The following is a 20,925-nucleotide window of genomic DNA, read 5'->3' on the forward strand; positions in this document are numbered from 1 at the left end:
CAAATCATTCTTTCATTAAATGTCGTGCTTCTTTTGAAGATATACATTATTTTTAAGATATAAATGGATTTATTACAAATAACACTAGATCAGATACAATAAAAGCGTGAAACGCGATTCTTAGAAAAATATGAGATTTCCCAAAATGCGACTTCTCAAACAAAAGATCCAGTATCGACTGATAAATTGACGCCGACTTCCCCTTAGATCGGTTAAAATTAAAGAAAATCATTGCAGTCATCTAGTGTCAATTTTAATATAAATTAAGAATTTAGTTTTCAAATTCTCTCTCTTGTCATGCAGCCCTCTTCGAGTCAACATGTTTAGTTTTCGATAGTTTCCGAGTATGTATTGTGTTACAGTTTGTGGTTACTGTCATATTAATAAAATCTAATTTATATCCAATTACAATATTATTTAGTTCAATTATTATAAATTCAGTTTAATTTAAAGTTCAAATCAGTTTACAAAAACTCGTTTTTCTGTCATGGGTCCATTCATCGATGCAGAGCATATAACTATAAGTAATTTTTAATAATTATCTATAATAATGTTTCACCTTCCTGTTATTGTTAATAATAATGGAATAAAGTAAAGTTACAGTTTATAAAGAAAATATTATAATATTACTCACTTATCGTTAAAAACCTATCCTTCATAGGGCTCATTAACCCTAGGGACATATCAGATTAAATAAATAAATTAATCAATCTTTTACGTCCGAGTGGTATTTTAATTAGGTAGGTGGACAATGAGTATAAAATTCGTTCAACTTATGACAAATCATAAAGGCGAACTATTTAGTATATTATTATTGAGAGCGCCTGGCTTAATTAAATAAAAGTTGAATATTCAAAAATAGCCATATTTAGTAAAAGAAAGAATAAAATCTTATGTTAATAACCCGGCAGGGAATGGATTCATGGAAACTAACCTATTTTAGTGTTAGAATCAATAGAAGTCAGTTGTTTAACAATTTATCTTCATGTTTCTTATTTTATTATATCAACCGAGTGATAAAATCATTATTCTTATCAATTGAAATAAAGCCTCTATCTTTATTATTGACGAAGATATTTCCATTTGAATGCGAGTATAAGTTTTAATAGTTTTGCGATGTAAGAGGACAATTTCCGGTGATGGTCCAAGTAAAAGTTCTTTTTAATACTTTATTCACATTCTATATCCAAGTTAGAGTGAGACTTACAAGATCCCTGCTTTTTGCAGACGCCTTTACCGTACTTAACCAACCCGCCCACATTTACGCCAACCATCTGACCCCCGGTAACACTTTCGCATTTATTTGACTCTTAGTCATTCTTCGATTCTCTCAATCATCTAGCTTGGATTTTGATTCTTTAGTTTTACGAGGTTCCATTTACCTCCCATCTATCTTTTGGTCTCTTTTTTCTGAAATTTTCTTTTTTCTTGGCAGAGCGTTATCTTTAAGTACGTTGCTATGCTACCCCAATTCTATCTGCTCTTATGAGTATTTTCTCTTTAATAATGGCGTTGGGATGTAATTGGAAGTTTTGACCAATATTAATTATAATTAATACTAACACACCGATGATATGGCTCGGGCTTGCAATCACCATTGTAAAGCACATTCAAGTACAGATATAATAATACTTCGATAGGTGGTTTTAGAAAATAATTCCTCTGGGATTTTTTTTAGAAAGGCACCGTTTTTTAAAAATATGTTTATTTGTTTAAGAAAAGTGAAAATTATTTTTATAACAAATAATCATATTTAAAAAACGATGAAGTTAAAAAAAAATCCAACCGTGAAAATGTAAAGAATTATTTTCTGACTTATTTTTATCACAACACGAATTTTATTTTTGCTCCTTTTTCCAACATTTTTTTAAATATCAAGAATTTATATATGTTTGAATTTTAAAAGTCCTTTACTTTAATTTTCCAGAGATTTTGCAGTAATGCCGCGTATCATAACGAGAAAATGGTCCAACCGGATAAGGGCTGTGGTTATTAAAAGCATTTAATGTTCCCTCGACCATAGGACGGTGAAGATTAAGTGATGGTAATTATCGATTAGAGTTTCAAGATTTCACAGACGCTTGCATGGTAACACTTTTCTGCCTTCGATAAATGCTCTTTTTTTACTATCAGGATCAACTTGTTATTTTTTAATTCCCTCTATCACTAAAACAAGATTGAAAATCGTTTTATTTTAAAAAAATATAATTTTTTTATTGAACTGTAATTTATTTTTTATTATTAGTAACAAAAATATAATTTCTTAGTGATTCTCATTTAAATCTTGCATCAATCAAATATTAAAAGTTTTCAACAACTTTTCATTGTAAGCCTACAGCAATCTTTGTAGAGGTAGGACATTTTTCTCATTACTGCAAGCTTTTCTACTATGTGGGTATACTACTAGCAACATCGTACGGAATTACACACGATTGAAATTTGAAATTGAATATACCTCTCTGTAGTATTGTGCCATTTTTAGTGCTTGTTTGTAAGACCGCAATGCAGTTTAGGTTATTTGTTTTGACATTTTATGACTAGCTATAAAATAATAAATGGATATAGGCGAAATTGATTTCAGCAATTACAGTCCTTCTGATCTTCGAAATAAAGCCCACGCAGGAAGGTCACATGGAAGATTAGATCACACTTATAACATGTACTTGTTTAGTGTTTCACGACCACGAGATAATATCTTGAATTTTGATATTGACACAATTAATAAAGTGTTTGGAAGTTGAATAAGCTTTGTCGAATTCAGGTGAATTGCAACATATCTCCAATTCGAATTTGTCGCTAAGCGGGATTCACTGAAGACCAGGGTGTATTCATTTTAATTTGACTGAATTAGTTTTCATTTGCTGGGTAATTGACCTTATTTCGAACCCGACCTAAATCAGACTATCTTAATTATCATGAGGTAGGAGGTCCATAAAAGGACCATGTTGAGGAAGAACAAAAAGTAATTAGATTTTTCTACAGAATTGAATTTTGATTCTGAAAAATAATCGGCGATTATTTATAAATGGATTCTACTAAAACGACTGCTAAAAATTGATACTTCCTGCATAGAACCTAAATAAAAACGGTGACTAAATCATATATTTCTAGTTTCTCTTTAGAACCTTTTTTAATTTTGAATCTGCGAATTTTTTTCAATTTAAAAATATTCTAAATTTAATTAGAAATATACCCTCATACGTCTAGTAGTACTCAAATAGTCCCTCATCAATGTAGATGTATACATTGAATTGAATGATGTATTCTAAATTGTATACAAAATGTATCTACTCAGTGTCCCATTGTCAGATGAGACATTTCGTCCAAACTTAAAATATTAAGGTGAGCATTGCTTTTGCTCCAAAAAAGGGGGAGGAAGTGGAATACTAGATGCGGAAATCAACCGTATTCTTAGAAACTTGCCAAGGCGCGAGTGCACCTTTTGAATTATTGAAGAGCGCTTTTCGTACTGAAAATTACTTTGCCACTGCTCTCTGTGAGCTAATGCAGTGAAACCACTTTTTATGAAGCGTTAATCTTATTACGAAAAATTCTCGGCTTATGCGCCTTTTACGAAAGTATAGGAAAGGAAGTGCATACATGAAAGAGAACAAAAAAAAAAAATCTCGATGTCCCGCGCCTCCGTTAATTGCCTCCGTTTGTTCAGATTCTATTTTATATTTTTTTTCTACGCCAAATTTATTTTTTATTCATTTACAAATTTTATTTTTAATTTGGCATTAGAATATAAATTGAAATTTGTTTTTGGCGGAATGACTGTGGATTCTGTAATACACAGGACTCATTATTTTGGATTAAGTTTTTTGATCGAACTAAATTCGTATTATTATGACTAATTGTAAACTTATTTCGTAGAGATTCCGATAATGATTTTTTTATATACTAAAGTTTGTAATTACCTTACTGCATTATAGTAAAAATGACCTAAATACTAAAAGCCAACAAAACTTTTAGAATCAAATTTTAAATCACAATCTGGAGAGACACTAAGAGTGGAGGTAACGAGAACTAATAAAAAAAAAGTTAGTTCTTAACGAGAATAGAATTTGAGACTAGGTTGGAACTTGTCACAACAATTGCTATTTAATAGATATTAACGTGTTGTACGACTCAACCCTATACGATCAAAAAACAATTTAAGAACGTTTTTTTAGAAGAAAGGTGTTTTTTGCCCACTGGGGAAATATCTTAAAAATTGTTATGAAACATTATAACTTTTAAGGGATAAATATAAAATGTCTTGTATAAAGAAGTAAAAATGAATATATTTAGTTATACAATATATTTTTCCTATTAATATTGATTAAATAATTAAAAATTTTTTATTCTCATATAAGATTCGTTATTGGAAAGATAGTGTTAACTTTGAATTTCCTGCTCTTTTAGTTCCAAATCTACCGCTGGGTGCGCTGATGCGACTGGTTGTTGTTATCGAGTCGCAAGTCACAGGAATACTTTCTATATTTCACGTTCATCACTGCGCCATGACTGCGCCTGCTCGCCATTGTAATCCTTGTGGTTGTGCGAAGCCGCGTCGTTGACTTTAGAACTGAATTTTACTATTTTTTGAACAATTCAAAATATTTAAACAACAACAATTATAAACATAAAATAAGTGCTTTAAATCGCGCTAACAATCATGACTGACAGATCAAGTAACGGCGAGTATAAATATCGTGATGATAATAATGCCGACAAACCAAGGAGTCTTTTGGATAAAGATGATAAAGATTCACAAGCAGACAAAACTGGAGAATATGTGCGTGAATTATTACAAGAAAAATTGGAGATTGATTCATCCAAATGGCCAAATGCACTTCGTTTAATTGATCAAGGTAAGAATTATTTTTTTTACTTATTGTTATTATTCTAACCTTTATTTTCACTGTCAGTATTTTAATCTAAATTTTTTATATGATTAAAAAAATTAATTTTAATTTTCTCAAAATGAATATTTTCATTAATTGTTTATTGTTTCCTCATGGAGAAAGCACTGTAATACCGAAATTTTTCGAACTTGATTTTTTGATGTATATTTATGTTTTTCGACCTCAGGAATCCAAAAATCACATTTTTTAAAAATGCCGTTCTGTGTGCGTGTGTGTGTATACACTACATTTTTATAAATATCTCGAATACTATAAGAGCTAAAGGGATAAATTTTTTTTAAATTGTAATATAATATGAGGTATTCTATTTTAAAATTATACCCCTAGTAAACAAAAAAAAACTTTTTTCTACAATAATAAAGTTTAGAAATTTTTCTTTCAAAACTACTCATTGCAAAAGTAATTTGATTTAATTAAATAGGAGATATAATTATTTAAAAATTGTCTTATATTGTTAATTGTTTACTAGGGGTATAATTTTAAAAAAGAATGCCCCATATATAATATAATATAATATAATTGTAATATTATATATAAAATTTTGAATAAAAATTTCCCGTGAAATGCCCCATATATATAAAATTTAGTCAATCCCCTTCTCCTTCCTCGTGCCTTTTATTTATTTTTCTTGAAACTCATTAAAAGATATTGTTCGATGAATCGAAAAAGATTAGAATTATTGGAAAAGTTTGTTTACTTAAATATTTAGAATAGTACTAATATTTTTTTTCAATAATTTTATTTAAATTAAATTTTGATTAAATTTCAAATCAATCTAAATTTTTATTTAAATTTCAAGTGATACAACTTTAAATTAATTTTAATTATTATTGGTCAAACAAATTTATATTATTAATTAAAATTTTAATTAAATGCAAATTTAATAGATCAAAAATTTTAAGTTAACAAAATTTCAATCTAACTAAATTTATTTATTTAGATACAAATCTCCGCAGTTCGTAATCGAACTATAAAAAGATAAAGAGATGTAGGAAAAGTTTATATAATTACAAGATTTTTATTGAAAGAAAAAAATGGTATAACTTATATATTTATCTTAAAGTAAGTACATAGTGGTTTAAAAGTTTTCAGAAACTTTGATTGCAAAGTAGTGAAAAGATCTAGATCCAAATGTAAATTATTAAACATTCGATTAATTTAAGTTTCAAATTATCCGAATTTCAATTTACCTAAATTTTGATTGATTTAAGTTTCAATTTACACAAATTATAAACTATTAGTGCTTCAATCATTGATTAAAATTTTCAATAAATTCAAATTTGTCACTTAGTTTTGATAAATAATTGGTATTGGTCCAATTTGTAAAACTTTTTAAACGTGAAAATAAAGAAAATTAAGCTGTACACTAAAAAACAATGAAATGCGATAATGCTTACCAATGACGGTGAAAAATACTGTTTGTCAAGTGATTTTGTCAATATTAAATAAAATAAAGAGTGTTGAAAATGTGATGTGATTCCAATTCGAGAAACGATGAAGCCCAATTCGCGTACAAAAAATTTTTTCTGCTTTAAAGATAACAAAAAGTGTTGACTATTTAAACTAAAAATTTATTACAAATTTAAAAAATTTACATGAAATATGTTACTCGAAGGTCATATTCGTAATCAGCGACCCCGAAAATCCCCGGATACCAATTTTTAAGCAAATCCAAGCATTTTCTAAATTTAATGTCCGCCATATTGGATCCGCCATTTTGAATTTTTGAGAACCAATGTCATATTCGCAATCAGCGATCCTAAAAAGAGTTAAAGTCTGTAAAAGTATACAAATTTTTTTATGAAATTTTTTTTTTTTAATTATAACTTTAAAATTATTCTCTTGAAAAAAAGTATTGTCAAAAATGTTCTGTTAATTCTATTACTGAGGGATCCTTCTTAACTACGTATTCATTTTGAAATTTCGTATAATATTAAAGAGTAAAAAAGAAATTTCTGTTTCACTATTCTGATAAAACTTTATAATTGAGTTGTACTGAATTAAAAAAAATGTAAGCAAGTGATATTAAATTTTTTTTTTATTCAGCAGTTAGTTTTTCATATTCCAAATCATCTTCAACAGAATCTATCTCGTTAAAGTCCTTTCGCTTCATAAGCGCTAAAGTTTTTAGCGCCTTTAATCATCGTTTCAAAGGGTGCCTCATTTAGATTCCCTTACATCACGACTTCAAATTTTCTTTACCCTACTCATCTTCGCCTGTCAAAATTTCTTCATTACATTTTACATTCAGTATTTCCAACAAAAAGTGCACAATTTTCTTTACATTCTAATTTTTTTTTTAATTCTACATTTACTTTTCAAATTTTCTTTCAGTTTACTTTTTAAAACCGACTAAATATACAATTTCTTTTTTAATTGACATTGAAATTTACATTTATGTAAATTTAGGAAGAGACTTATAAATCTGGATAAATTAAATTTTAAAATTTTGTTTTCAATATATTTTTATTTATTGTTGTTAATACGAAATTGTTGAAAATAATATTTAATTAAATCATTTTGAAAAATTATTCAACAAAAAGGCATTTATATCTCAAAGGACTAATTTCTCTAGAGTTGGTGCTTTTGATTTATGTAGATACTATTTTGCTGAACCCCAAATGTGATATTTATGGAACATGTGGGGAAATTCTATCGATCATTTACAATGCATTTCATAAGTAATGAATATGTGTATTGTAAAATGTTGTACCGATTCTGTACCTATGGGAAGATAACTAAATTACAAATTCGAAATATAATCTCCAAAATTATAGCTTTTTCAATAAACTATAAAAAATGTTATTCTTTGTTATTTTTGTTATAAGTGAGAGAGACCACGGATCTGACAATTTTAGTCTATTTTTTGAATTTTAGTTATAATTAATGAATGAAACAACGAAATTTTCACTTCAGATTTAGAGAGTATGAATCATGTGGTGAACTTCGCGAGACTTTGATTTTAGTTAACAATTTAGAGGATTCCTTTATTATTAATCGATATTAAATAAGGCGCTCAAATTAATGAAAAACAAAGGATTTAGAAAACTGAACATTTAATGATAATAAAGCACGTTTTACATTGAAATATGATGCGATGATCTGATTTTTTAAATCGAGCGCAATCATAATCATGAAATCATGGAAATGTGAATATTTCTATAATTCTCTTAGATTTTATCTAATGAACAATTTTCATATCTTATACTTTTGTCATTGATGAAGAAAACTAAGTTCAGTGCATTCATAAGTGAATAAAAGTAGAGTTCGTTGCGAAAGTCATTACGGTTGCTGCTTTCTAAAAGCTTTTCACTCGCCTCGACTCTTTAAAATACATGTTTCTCCTTTTAGAACGACTGAATGAGAAAGATTCTTTAAGAGATGTTTTAATCTTATCGCATGCATTCGTGTGAAATGAAGCAGACAACCAACAGAATATAAGATGATTCTTCTCATTACGACACGTGTTACCTGCTAATTAATGCACAAACTCTTACGTTGGAGTTACGCTTGCTGTTAATGATTGTCTATGCATATCTGCTTATCCTATTGTTAATTTCCACGTGGAAATACAAAATATGTATACAGTTTTCCGTAAGAGATTCTATAATGTAGGATCTTTTATGTAAAATGGGACAAGTCGCCTTGTAGGATATCATATCCAAAATTCCACATTTAAAAAAAATGACATGAAAAAGTAGAAGAAAAATTCTGTTAGAATAAATTTATTAAGTTGGTATCTGCAGAAAAATATTGTCTCCTTCACAGGTAGCGAAAATTTTATTTTAGAACGTGATTTTCAATCTGGTATAATAATGTCATAATTTCAAAAGCTCTTCCATCTTTTCACTATTCTCATCCCTTTCTACATTTAGTCTTATGATGAGGTATATTTAATAGGCGATAGTAATGGCAACGCAAATTGGTTTCCTCATTCTCTGTCGTCTAATGCCTTATTAGAATTTTAAGTTGTTCCTTACGTTAAAACGCGTGAACTTGTTAAAAGTCAATTTGCTACATACCATTCTCACAGAAAGTTTTAATGGAGAAAAACTTTTTGTACAAGTAAACTTTAATTATAAAAAATTATAAAAAATCTAGAATAAAAATATGTCAAAAAGTATTTGTTTAGTAAAATTATGAATTGTGTATTATATTTGAAAAATTCTCGTGTCAGAAGTAAATTAGAAAAAACAAGATTGAAAAAAATGCACCCTCGCTATGATGAGAACTTCATCGCGCACAGGGTTGCAATCTCTAAAGAAAACGCCCATTTCAGTCTTTTGTCGTTTGGATGTCGGTAACTTCTATTGGGAAAAAGATTGAAGAATCGTTCAACGAGCAAGAATTAAGGGCGCTTGAGGGCGTCATAACGCTATGCCATTGCAATCAGCTCGCTCATAAATCGTTAAACCTTCGAAGTAATTGAAACGTAAAGCACAATTCAGTAATCACCATTAGCAGGTAGATCCCTTATTGTCGACCAAGTTCATCCATTTTCTATTATAAAAGACGTCTTTTTTCAGATCGATTACAATTTTCCAAACGACAATTGAATGTGAATATTTGTCATTTTCTTTTCATTGGCGAAAAATTATAATAATTGCATTATTATAATAGAAAAATTCTCTGTTCAAGGCTTTTAGAGGAAAGTGTTTTTTTTTAATTTCGGTATTTTTTCTTAAATTTTTATTGATATAAACATAGCCGATAGCCGTTAGGTATTTTGTGATTTAATAAACATATTCTTTGTAAAACAAATATGCGGTTTTATATAAATATATTTGTATATTTTAATATAAATTAGTGTGTCGAATAATCTGTGGTCTCTATGTACAACGATCAACAAAAGATTATTATTGCTGAGTTTATGGATTATTTATTATAAAAATGCCTTCATGAGGAAACAATATTCCATTAAAATAATTATACTACTTATATTTAGTGCTACTATATATTTTAGTAAGTACATAAATTGACTGTTATGAAAGCAGTTGCTGATCAATTGTCCATATGACGCTTTTTTATGAACTAAAATCGCGTGACACACGGTTGTTGAGCTGTGTAATAACAAAATTGGTTTAATTTTTTTCTTTACTTGTGAAAAAAAAATTTTTTTTACTATATAACCTTTTGAAAGAATTGCCCTTTTTGAGAAAGCCAGATAACCTAATTCGATTAAGCATAGGTATTCTATGCCAGACTGTCGGATAAATTTGAAAGTTTCTCTAGACTATAGAGTATCCTGAAACTCCTTGGAAGCACTGAAAGACGGAAACGATGTCGTGCGAAAAGTTGCGGTTGGGAAACTGACGGTCCGTGGATAGAAAAGTTTCCTATAGCTTTTGCGGAATGAATTTGAATATTTGCGGCGACGTTTCTCTGCTCGTGTTGAAGATTTGGATTGCCACACGAAGCACGGCGGTTTATCATTGAAAACAAACTAGTTTTGACATGCTATTCCTTTGTCCTTGTATTTTAATCGAATTGATTGTATAATTCAGGAAATGTTAAAAGAATAAATGGAAAAGAATTGATTGAATAATTCTTAATATTATGCTGTTTATAGTATATCGTTTATTTAATTGTAAAATTAATATTTAAGTAATAAAAAGAATAAGGAAATTCGTGGTTTGCTTTTCGGTTTCAATCGCATATAGTATAAATTTGAAAGAAGTTTAAAAGTTCGGCTTCACCTTACTCTTTTTTTTAGAATGGAAATTTTAAAGATTATTCTTAGTAGTTGTTGCTCCAGTTACATCTTGAAATTATAATTTATGTAGGCGCACTTGAAAATGTTCTGATAGTGTAGCGTAAAGTGTTAATCGTTTCAGGGGAATTTCCTGTCGTTTCATACTATTTCATCCGTAGCGAATTTCATTTTGGTGAAGAGACTCATGCGCTTGAGAAACTTTGAATTCCTTCAGTTTCTTCTCAAGTACTTGTTTTTCATCCATTTACTCAAAGGAGTCTGCTTGTGTTATGTTCCAACTACAAATTTCTGATGAAACTTTTACTTGAAGGCATTTGAATGTCAGATTTTAAAAAACAGTACTTTCTAACGCAGCCAATTTTGTACCACAATATTCGATGTATATATTTTCACAAACTTCAAATAAAATGATTTGAATTTTGAAGTTTACGAGATTGAAATTTAAGATAATAATTGCCTTTTCTGATTCTTTTTTACTTTTATAGATTGTAAACATTACATTTTTATACTTATACTGAGTTCAAACATCTCTTCTCTTAAATACCTATCGCTTTGAGATTCGCAACATTATTTTTTTTGTAACGATTTTAATATAAAAGTTATAGGCTTTAAACTTTATAAATAATGGGGTCAGTTTATTTCGATTTTAATTTGTATAATTAAACTAAAAATTTAAGTAATAATTTTATGTGAAAACCGTAATGGAATTTATTTTGCACAAACAAAATATGAAAATTTATAAAATATATGTTTATATATTTTTTTTAGTGGAAAACAGAATTAATACATTGTAAAGCAAACAAATATCGTAAAAATATTATGCTTTAGAGTGAAAATATAATTTACACTTTTTGATTACAAAATTAATAAAAATGTTATTAAAAATGTATTTTAAATTTTTATAGCAATCTAATGGTTGAGAAGATGTTTATGCTCAATGATAAGAAGTAAAGAACAAAAAATGAATTATTAAAAAAACAAAAACTATAAACAATTATTGTTTTTTAAAACTGACTGTCAGATGAGGATAATTTAAAGTTTTAATCATTCTTTGAAAATAGACTCAAGAGTTTTTCATTGAGTATAAAAAAGTATAGAATCTTATCTCATTCTTCTTTGTTGAATGCTTATCGATCGACTTCATAATTATTCGCTTCATTTAAAGCCCATTAATCATCTATCTAAGTTTTGTGACACAAGACGGGACATCCGTTGTCCAATTCGCGACCGTTTATCGTTGTAATTGGCATTGTATGAGAGGACAATACTTGACCTGCAATCCGCTTCTATGTTGGTCCATTGTTAGCTAAAGTTTAGAGAAGATGCAAGAGCCGCGGCCCAAGTTTATCGGTGAAAATTAGACTTGGAAGGCCAGAAAGGAGCAATCCTTGTAATTGTGCGAGATATTCGGGGAATCTTTAGAGTTTAATGAGGCATATCGCAAACGTGATGCGACTATTATGGCTAAGATTCTTAGTATAATGATTTCTTCATTTCATTTGTCACATAAGGCAAAATACTTCAAGTGTCTCGATTTTGTTGTGAAGAGTGTCATAAAAAATAAATGCTAACAATTTCCTTTGCAGTATTTATTTTTTGGGAGTTGTAGTAAAATTAAGTGTAAAATTTTTTTAGAGTACACTTAATTTTTATGAATAACAAGAAACATTTTATAAACAACAGAAAAATGGATTTCTCTATATAACTTACAATTTTTGAGTAAATTGATATAATATATCTTCATGAAAAATTTATTGTGATCTTTGTTAAAATTTGATTTGTTAAAAAATTTCATGTTGTTCTTCGATAAAATTTAGCGTCTTCAAGTCAATGAGTTTCTAAAGAAAGTTTTGTAGAATTTAAAGTTCTATTTTCTCGAATACTACAATTTTTGCGAAAGAATGTTTTCACAAACTTTCTTGAATTTAATAAAGTTACATAAATTTCTGTCTTTTCTTTAAGCGTAAATTGTGGAGTGAGGAAGGACATTTCCTGTAGTCAATACGTAAAGTGAGTTGAAAATTTGCTTTGTAAACATAACTTTGTAACAGTAAAAAACATTTTCACAAGATTACGTGAAAAGGAATAACTATTTGATGGTAGATATTAAAATGTGCTTTTTCATATGGTGGTAATGACAGACATCATAACAGATATTATAAGAGTGAAAAAAGAGACGATATGTTGTGCATTTGATAGTATGGTTTCCTTTATACGATCGCGAATGGGATATATCGTCGGGAAGCATAAAACCTTTGCATCAGCAGATATATAGCTATCCTTCTTCAGATAAATTGGAAAAATATGTTTTCAATCGGAAAGCCAAGTCTATTTTCATGTAACAACATCGTTTTATTAGAAATAATATTTTCCAAAGTGTCAAGTGTATTCTTGTTTATATATCTTTTTAGATAGATTGGGATAGTACCCGAAATAATTGAAACTAAGACCATGCTTAACACGCTTGTCACCGTTTGGTACTTAGTTGTGCTAACGATTTAGTTGATACAGCAAGTTTTACTTAAAAGGCATAGACAGTTAACCGTGGAAAAATTTTGTTAAATGCAGTGATATATTAGTAAGTAAATATTAATTATTATTCAAAAATGTTGAATGAAGAACTAGTGCAGCTTCTCCGAAAATGGAACATGGAGGAATGTATAAACGCTTCGAAAGTAAGTATAAGAATTCAGTTTCGCACACAACCTAAAAATGAAAATTAAATATTTGATTATTATGTTCCCTCGCGACATCATGTCTTCAAATTATCGACCTGTGCAACGACGAACCCCTGTTTTCACACGTGCAACAAGCCCTCGATTCTGTTAAAAATAAGTATATGAAGATGACCAAATATGGTATTGTAATCGCGTGATTCTGGCCAATCCCTTGCCAAAAAATATCGATCCTAAAGTTATCGATTGGTTTTCCACTATATAAACCATACATTTTCGAGGAACAAATCAGTTCTTATTTGGGTGTCACTTTCATCAGTTCTTCTTCAAGAAAATTCAAGTTCTTATTTGGGTCTTCTAGAAGATGATTTAATCAATGATCAATAGCGTGGCTTTTTTTCTTATTATCCTATACATATAAAAAGTTGGCAGTGCCAATTTTCGTAGCACTTCCAAATAAGAAGACTATAGAATTTTCTCTTGTTAGAATCAGACAGATGTTTTCAGGTGAAATAATTGAATCGCTGACGTAAATATATTAAGAAATGCAAATTTAGTAGAATCTGTTATTTTATCTCCTGATTTTATAAATATACACGTTTTCGTAAAAGAAATACCCAAGTATTGTAAGAATATTTAACTAGAGTTTTAAATATATATAATCAATGGGTAAACGTAGTTTATTAACAGCAACAAAGCGTGAAAAAACAATTTTGTACTTGTTCGATTTTGCTTTTATGTTTGTCATAAAAATGGTTAGATCAGACAAAAGAGAAAAAACGTACCTTAAAGGTAAGCTAGTTTCTAAAGAGAGATGCGTTTCTAATAGAATTTCCACTCGAGGCTCTGGAGACAAGCCAAATCGAATCACGTTTTTTTTTTCTTTTTCGTTTCACTATATCTTCACGACTCTCTGTTTCATTCGACAGTCTTGATAAAAAAAAATGTATTCGAGATTGAAAATTCAAAAGAAATTTAATTCAAACTTCAGTTGAAGATTCTCAATCAGTAATAAATGCATTGAACTTGGTAACATACAGAGTAACGTGTACCTATATCTTCTTTTGAAGATCAGATACCAGATACGGTATTATGAGTCGATTCAGTCACTCAATTGGTTTCGAGTTATAGTTCCGCAAAGGGTCAATTGGTATGCACTGTATATTCGTGTAGTTTGTGTTTACAGCACTGTGACTGTTGGAATATCTTTCTCAAATTTATACTCACCTGATTCTTTGAATTGCCCTTTATTTGTACATGTGAAATCGAACACCCAATTCTAGTTTGAACAAACAAGTTGCTCTTAAATACTGCTCAGAGCAAAAATTATATTATTTTGTAAACTGTTCCGTAAAATTCCTTATTTCCCTATATTCATCATTTTAAATTAATTTTAATTTCTTGAAATCAATTTGGAATGAGAAAAGGTCAATGAATAATTAAATAAAACAGGTTAAAAACTACATTTTCTCCTTTAAATATTTTCACTTAAAGTTAATTTCATGGTATTTTTTTCATGAAAAAAGAATTGCACTTGTGATGATTGCTTCTTTTTTTTTATTAGTTCAAGCTACTGAATTTAACGCGCCACTTTCGACGCCCTTTTCATACTCTGTTTGACCAAATGTAAATTATCTACTGCCGCGGTGACCGCGCCGGACGGTCATCGTGGTCCCCCTACTTTCACCATTCTATCTCACATCTGCGACCTCCAATTCCCATTTGTTCATATACATTGTTACTTTTTTTCCATCTATTTCTATTACCTTCGTGTCACTATAAAATGATGAGAACTTCAATAAAAACTCTACTTTTATGACACATAGAATCCGAAAGAATCGTTTTCACTCTGACAACATGCTCCAGATGTCCGATTTAAAAATTAGTCTACTAGAAATATACATTCAAGCAAATATTCCAAACACGCTAATTTCTTGTAGGTTTAATAGGCAAATAATTTTGCTTCAATTTATTTACAATTGATTAATATCGTTGAAAACTCGTTTAAATCAGAACCTTGGAACCTTGATATAAATTTGAATGATATTTTAAACTGGAACTTGAAGATAGAACTTGGAAGAATTTAAATGTCTTGAAAAGAATTTTAATAACTAAGAACTAGAGAAAGAATTAGAATTTGAATGACTTTGAATTAGAACTTGAATAAGATCTAGAACTTGAGAGAATTGGAACTAAAAGCTAACTTTTTCATTAGAGTCTTTAGTTTTTATATTGCTATAAGAATTTTTTTTTTTGTAAAATTAATAACACTCCCATTTAAGATATCCAACGTATAGTGTGACGTTTGAGTGTTAAGTTTAATGTTTACAACAGATTTTTCTTACAGTGCGTGTGACATGCAAGAAATATTCTACTGCAATGTATTCAGAGTAATAATGATAGCTGTGTTCTTTGTTAAACTGCAACATATATGTTACGTAACAATAAAAACTCGACGGACGGAAGAAAAACGAGAAATTGCCAGCCGCGCGGTTAAAGGGCGTAACACAGCGAAATGTTTGTGCAGTTGATATAGATAGTTCTCGGAGCAACATTTCTCCTTTTCTCGTATGACCCTATTTGAAATTCTGTATAAAGTACGATATGCTTTACACATTTTTTGCATGGGGGAAAAATTACAAGAAAAATTTCACTGTGTTTTGGCATATAAGATTGATGGAATATAATTTGCGAGATTAGTTTATTTCATTAAAAATTTGATTTTACCGTGCAAGAGAGTATTATGGATTTTTTTAAATTTCATTTTCTTTTATACTTTTCAAGCTTACTTTTATACATCACAGAAAGAACTAACCAGTGGCAAAGACTCGAAAGACATATTTAATGGATTTTCTAAAATAAATTGGTGATGCCTGAGTCACAGTGAGAGAGGTAAAAGATTCGCTCACGGATTGTCTTTGAATTTTTCAGTCTGCTTTTACGTGTTACGATAAAACAGAGATGTAGCCAAGAAAAGGCTTGGATCGTTTGAATTTCATCTAGACCAGAAAAAGCACACTGGTTTTTTTTTCACCCTCATTTGGTTACGTTTTAAATGAGATTCACTTGCTTACAACAAATTCAATTCAACTGTCAATGGCATATTAATTTTTTCATGATATTTTTTTTCTCATTCATCATTTATAACGCAAAAGAGATTTTTTGAGAAATCTTTTTTTCAGTAACATCTTGTATAATTGAAGTGAAATGTAAGCTTCTGTTATGTATCATATGGAAATACATATTACAACTCAACTGGATAAAGTTTCTGTATCTAAATTGAAAGAAGATGTATGTAAAAGTTTTGAAAAAAAGTTAATTTCTTTGCTCAGAAAAATGACTTTTTCGTTTCCTCAGAATATCTGATTATGCTCATAGAGGTAAAAAGGTTTACAAGTGAATTCACTAACAACTTACGTTAAGGGGCTTCAATGTATGTGCGGTTTGACCTACAAGCCGTATAATTAATTCTACCCGCCTTCCAGTTTCTTGTCTTGATACATAAATGTATTCTGGGTCGATTAAATACGCCCGAGCGAATCAACTTTATTGAACATATACAAAACTTTTCTTTTTACTTATGGAGTGTGTAATTTTCTAGAAATCTTTTTTTTCTCATTTGCATCCTTTTCATAAAAGTATATTTGAAAAAAAAAACTTTTTCGTTACTCTCTATATTGTAATTCAAACATATGTAAGAAGAAAATATAAAATTCTATACTCCAGGATACAATTGACTATTGTAAATTTTAATAATTTTCACATTACTTTTCTGTATAGTAAAAGATTCACTTGAAGAACCGAAAACATTGCCTTAGGGACTGTCACGTAAAGGAAAGGACACGAAAAATCAATGTCAAATTAAAATTTTAAATAAATTATCTTCTTTTTTTATTCACAGCAAAAAACATAACTTTTTAAAAATGAGTTGAATTAGACGCTCGCAAACATAACGACTAGCTCCTGAAACAATTACAGTTCTTTTGTCGTTAGTTTTCAATTTAAAAACTTGGAATATACATATATGTACATACAATTCCACACTTGCAGTATATATAAGGGAGACATGTAACAGACATTTCGTTTAAGCGGAACTCTTTGAAGGGGGTATGTGAAATTGTGAAATCATCTGTATTCTACGAAAATGGCAAAGGGTTCAATCCTCTGTACCGTCGCTCAGAATTTATGTCACACCACTGTTTGTCCTCATATATAAATGAACGTGTCTTAAATTCTAAAATTAATTATCAACCATATTTCATATATACTACTCTTCATCTCTTGCAAAATGTATATAAAAAAAAAGTGCACAACATATTTAATTTTCCATTCAATTTAATTAATAGACGGTAATTAGAATTTCTGCATGTCATATTTTTAATTGAAAAAAAATTCTTTAATTCTCCATGTACCAGGTGACTAAGTCTTCCATTCTGTTCTGTATAAGAATATTTTGTGCATTTTAGAATAAAGAATATTAAAAAACTGACTTTAAGAATAGAATGTATGCAAATTAGAATAGTCAGTATATCAGGAATTTGAATAAAAGTCCAATAAAGCTTTACGCTTTCATTTGCAGTGCATAAAATGATAGAAGTTTCATGACTGAAATGACATTAGCGAGTAATGAATAAATGCTTTTAGTTGATGGTATTACCTAATAAAGATAAGAAAGAAATTTGTTGGCAGCTGAGAGTTTCATTAAAAATGGTATTATTTGCTTTGCGGACGGTGTGTCATAAGCGTTGTCAGTCATACGCTGTGGGAGATTGAAATTTTCGGATTCAGCCGCGTGGAATTACGAGAAGTAATATCTCTGGGCTGGTTAACTGAGACGCCTTTTAAACTGTATTGTACTTCTCGGCGACGTATTCCGAGTTATTGCCCAGGGCGTACGATATTCCGGAAACGTGGAATGAGAGATCGTAAATTCTAAGAGTGAGAATCATTCCCGACAGTCTGACGGTATCTTTCCGGTATATGGCTTGGCCACAAGTGCACGTGACCTTTTAGCATCTAGTCTGTAATCCACTGAGTGCGATTCCTTCGATATATCGGCACCCCATCCATTGCATGCAAGCCCACTTCTCTTTGCGCGCCTACATGTACGAGTTTCCCGTATTAATAATATAGTATACAGTTGCATTTGGGAGTTCAGTACCACCTGAAAGCACCACCCTTCTAGGCGTAGTTTAACGCTATCGAGGCTCCATCAAACGGCTTCCAACATCCGCTAGAATATGTTGGGTCTTCTTAAGCACAACCACGCCATCAACAATTCTACCCCGATTAGACGGAGAGAGAACCCTCTTTCATCTTACTTTCCAATTTAACAAGCAGACTAAGATGCCCCTCAGGACTTTGCCTGCGAACGGCAACAAGTTTTTCAAGAATCCACAAACTCGAATGGTATTAATAGGCATACTTCAATATTCACTATTTTAATCAACGACTTGATTCTTTCCGTCAAATTATTTATTTTTAACTTTTCAAGTTGTAATAATACAAAGCAAAACGTACTCAAAAATAATTTAAAATGAAAATATACTACATTTGCCAGGTGAGATCAGTTCAGATTTTAGTGCACGTCATGTTCATATACGAAATCTTATACAAGTATTGTTACTCTGCTCGATTTCATACTTAAGTTCGACTTAGAAGAATTTTCAAATCAAGTGTTAGAAGTTTCTACATCTACAAGAACTCTTCCAAATATTCAACGATTATCCTGTCACAATATTTGGAAAATCATCTTTTCTTTCCATTTGCGGAAGAATCTCATTGTTTGGGTTTTCATCACGGCTTATTGAACTCTGGACCTGTGGTCATCACCTCGGCCCGTCAACCTTCCTGAGCACAGGAATTGACAAAATAAAAGATTTATTTTTTCTCCTATTTTTCCGCCTAAAAAAAAGATCAAAATTCAAGAAATGTCATTGCTCTACATATTCTTTTACAATGTCATGGTCAACTGTAATAAAATAAGACTGTGGGAACATACTGAAATTTTTGTCAAGCAAAGTTCGAATTGTTCTTTCTTGGCACGATTTCAATATTTGACTTTCAAGACATAGACAGGGGTATAAATGAAACTGATGTTACTAATGTTTACGTCGACAAAATAAAAAAGAAAAATTTAATATTTTTTCTAAACTAAAATTTTCATTACATAAAAAAAAATCTTTTCACGACAAACTAAATTTTTGAGACAGTAGATGTATCAATTTAAACCCCGAGAAGCAAATACATTGTAATAAAACTCTTATCTTGCTATCTCAATTACACCCTCGAAAACTTTGAACTGAAACAATGGTGGGGAAGAGAGAGAGTGGTTTTCATTGTTTTAAGTGATGGATTGTACTGTATCCTAGGCAAATTCCGCTCTACTTATTTTGAAATTTGTCTTTGGCTAAAATAGATTTTTTTGTCACTGACTTAATGTTAAATTTTATGTAATGCATTATCAAAATTAAATTTTTGAATTCGATTCAATAAGATTATTTAATTTAATTTGTGTAAATTTAATTTAAAGAGAAATGTAGAAACCAAAAATTAATGTAATTTATTTTTGCATAAATATTTAAATAACTTGGCTAATTTATTTTAAATACAAGTTATGCCGAGAGTACTATAAATCATCGCGTAGTTTCAGATGTTCAGGCAAATGAATTTTGCTAGTGAAAGACTCTTCCAAACTAATTCGCTGAGTTAACTTTTGCCAAGCATTGGTTAGACTCCTATTAACTTCATTTCCACTATTGTAACTGTTTTAGAATCTAGTTAGTTTGACAGACTTTCTTGAATATATAAATGTACATCGAATATTGTCATTTGAAAACTTTTTCTCAAAGTTTATTCAAATTTAAAATTCTTAATTGTATCTTTCAAGTTTTTATTTTTCTTAGAAAAAAAATATAAAGGAAAAAAAGACGCAAGATGTTTTAAGATAAAAATTAAAAATTTCCCAAGTCCATGCATACATTTAATTTAAAGGATAATTCTTCGTGAAATTTCTCGTGATCTCTATCCATTAACCCAAGCGGTTCTTACTTCGTTAGATTCTTTTCATTCTTGTAATTTCGTGCGCAAGTAATTTCGCAATGACCAGTGTAATAACTGCAAATGTGGGTGTACTCACTCGGAAAATCAGTTACCCTCTTGAAAAGAGGAGGAAAAGCTTATATGGGTTTTCTCCCAGGGTCGTTTTTGAAATATTGATCTCGTTTCCACAGAAACGTTTTTCTTTCTTGCAGCTATTTGCCATCTCTTGTTTAGAAACATTTCTCTACTCACGCTACAGTTTAAGAATTTTTTTTTTATATTTTCTATTTAAAACGTAATAATTTAAAAAGAAGATACTTGTAAAATGTAAAATTCTAGATAATTTATTTCTTTTAGCACTCAAGTATAAAGGAAAATAAATAAACGATACTTTTATCGTACAAAAAGTATTGAGGATTTTTATCGTCAAACAGCATCAGATTGTCGACTCCATAAAATTCCTGACGGATTCGCACAATCTCAAGTAAATATTTGAACGAGTAATTTGCATGGCCAACCCAATCTTTCTCTTCTTTCACCCTTTTTATTTCGATTTTTCTCCAGCTCCCTTTACAATATACATTGA

General features: G+C 29.7%; 1 protein-coding gene across 4 annotated transcripts in view; it reads left to right on the forward strand.

The window, feature by feature from the left end:
- Positions 1–4,490: 4,490 nt before the first annotated feature.
- Positions 4,491–20,925, forward strand: part of LOC127290837 (KH domain-containing, RNA-binding, signal transduction-associated protein 2-like) — a 98,483-nt gene continuing 82,048 nt past the window's right edge. For 3 of the 4 annotated variants that reach the window (XM_051319656.1, XM_051319652.1, XM_051319653.1), the window contains exon 1: positions 4,492–4,856. In XM_051319656.1, coding sequence (XP_051175613.1) covers positions 4,661–4,856 — 196 coding nt within the window. In that variant the 5' untranslated portion in view covers positions 4,492–4,660. Of the gene's footprint in view, positions 4,857–20,925 lie in introns of all 4 variants that reach the window. The other variant, XM_051319665.1, reaches the window with a different exon arrangement.

This window comes from Leptopilina boulardi, unplaced genomic scaffold, assembly GCF_019393585.1.
Source record: "Leptopilina boulardi isolate dan_hultmark-lab unplaced genomic scaffold, ZJU_Lbou_2.1 LbouV2_123, whole genome shotgun sequence".
In the NCBI taxonomy this organism is placed as follows: domain Eukaryota; kingdom Metazoa; phylum Arthropoda; class Insecta; order Hymenoptera; family Figitidae; genus Leptopilina; species Leptopilina boulardi.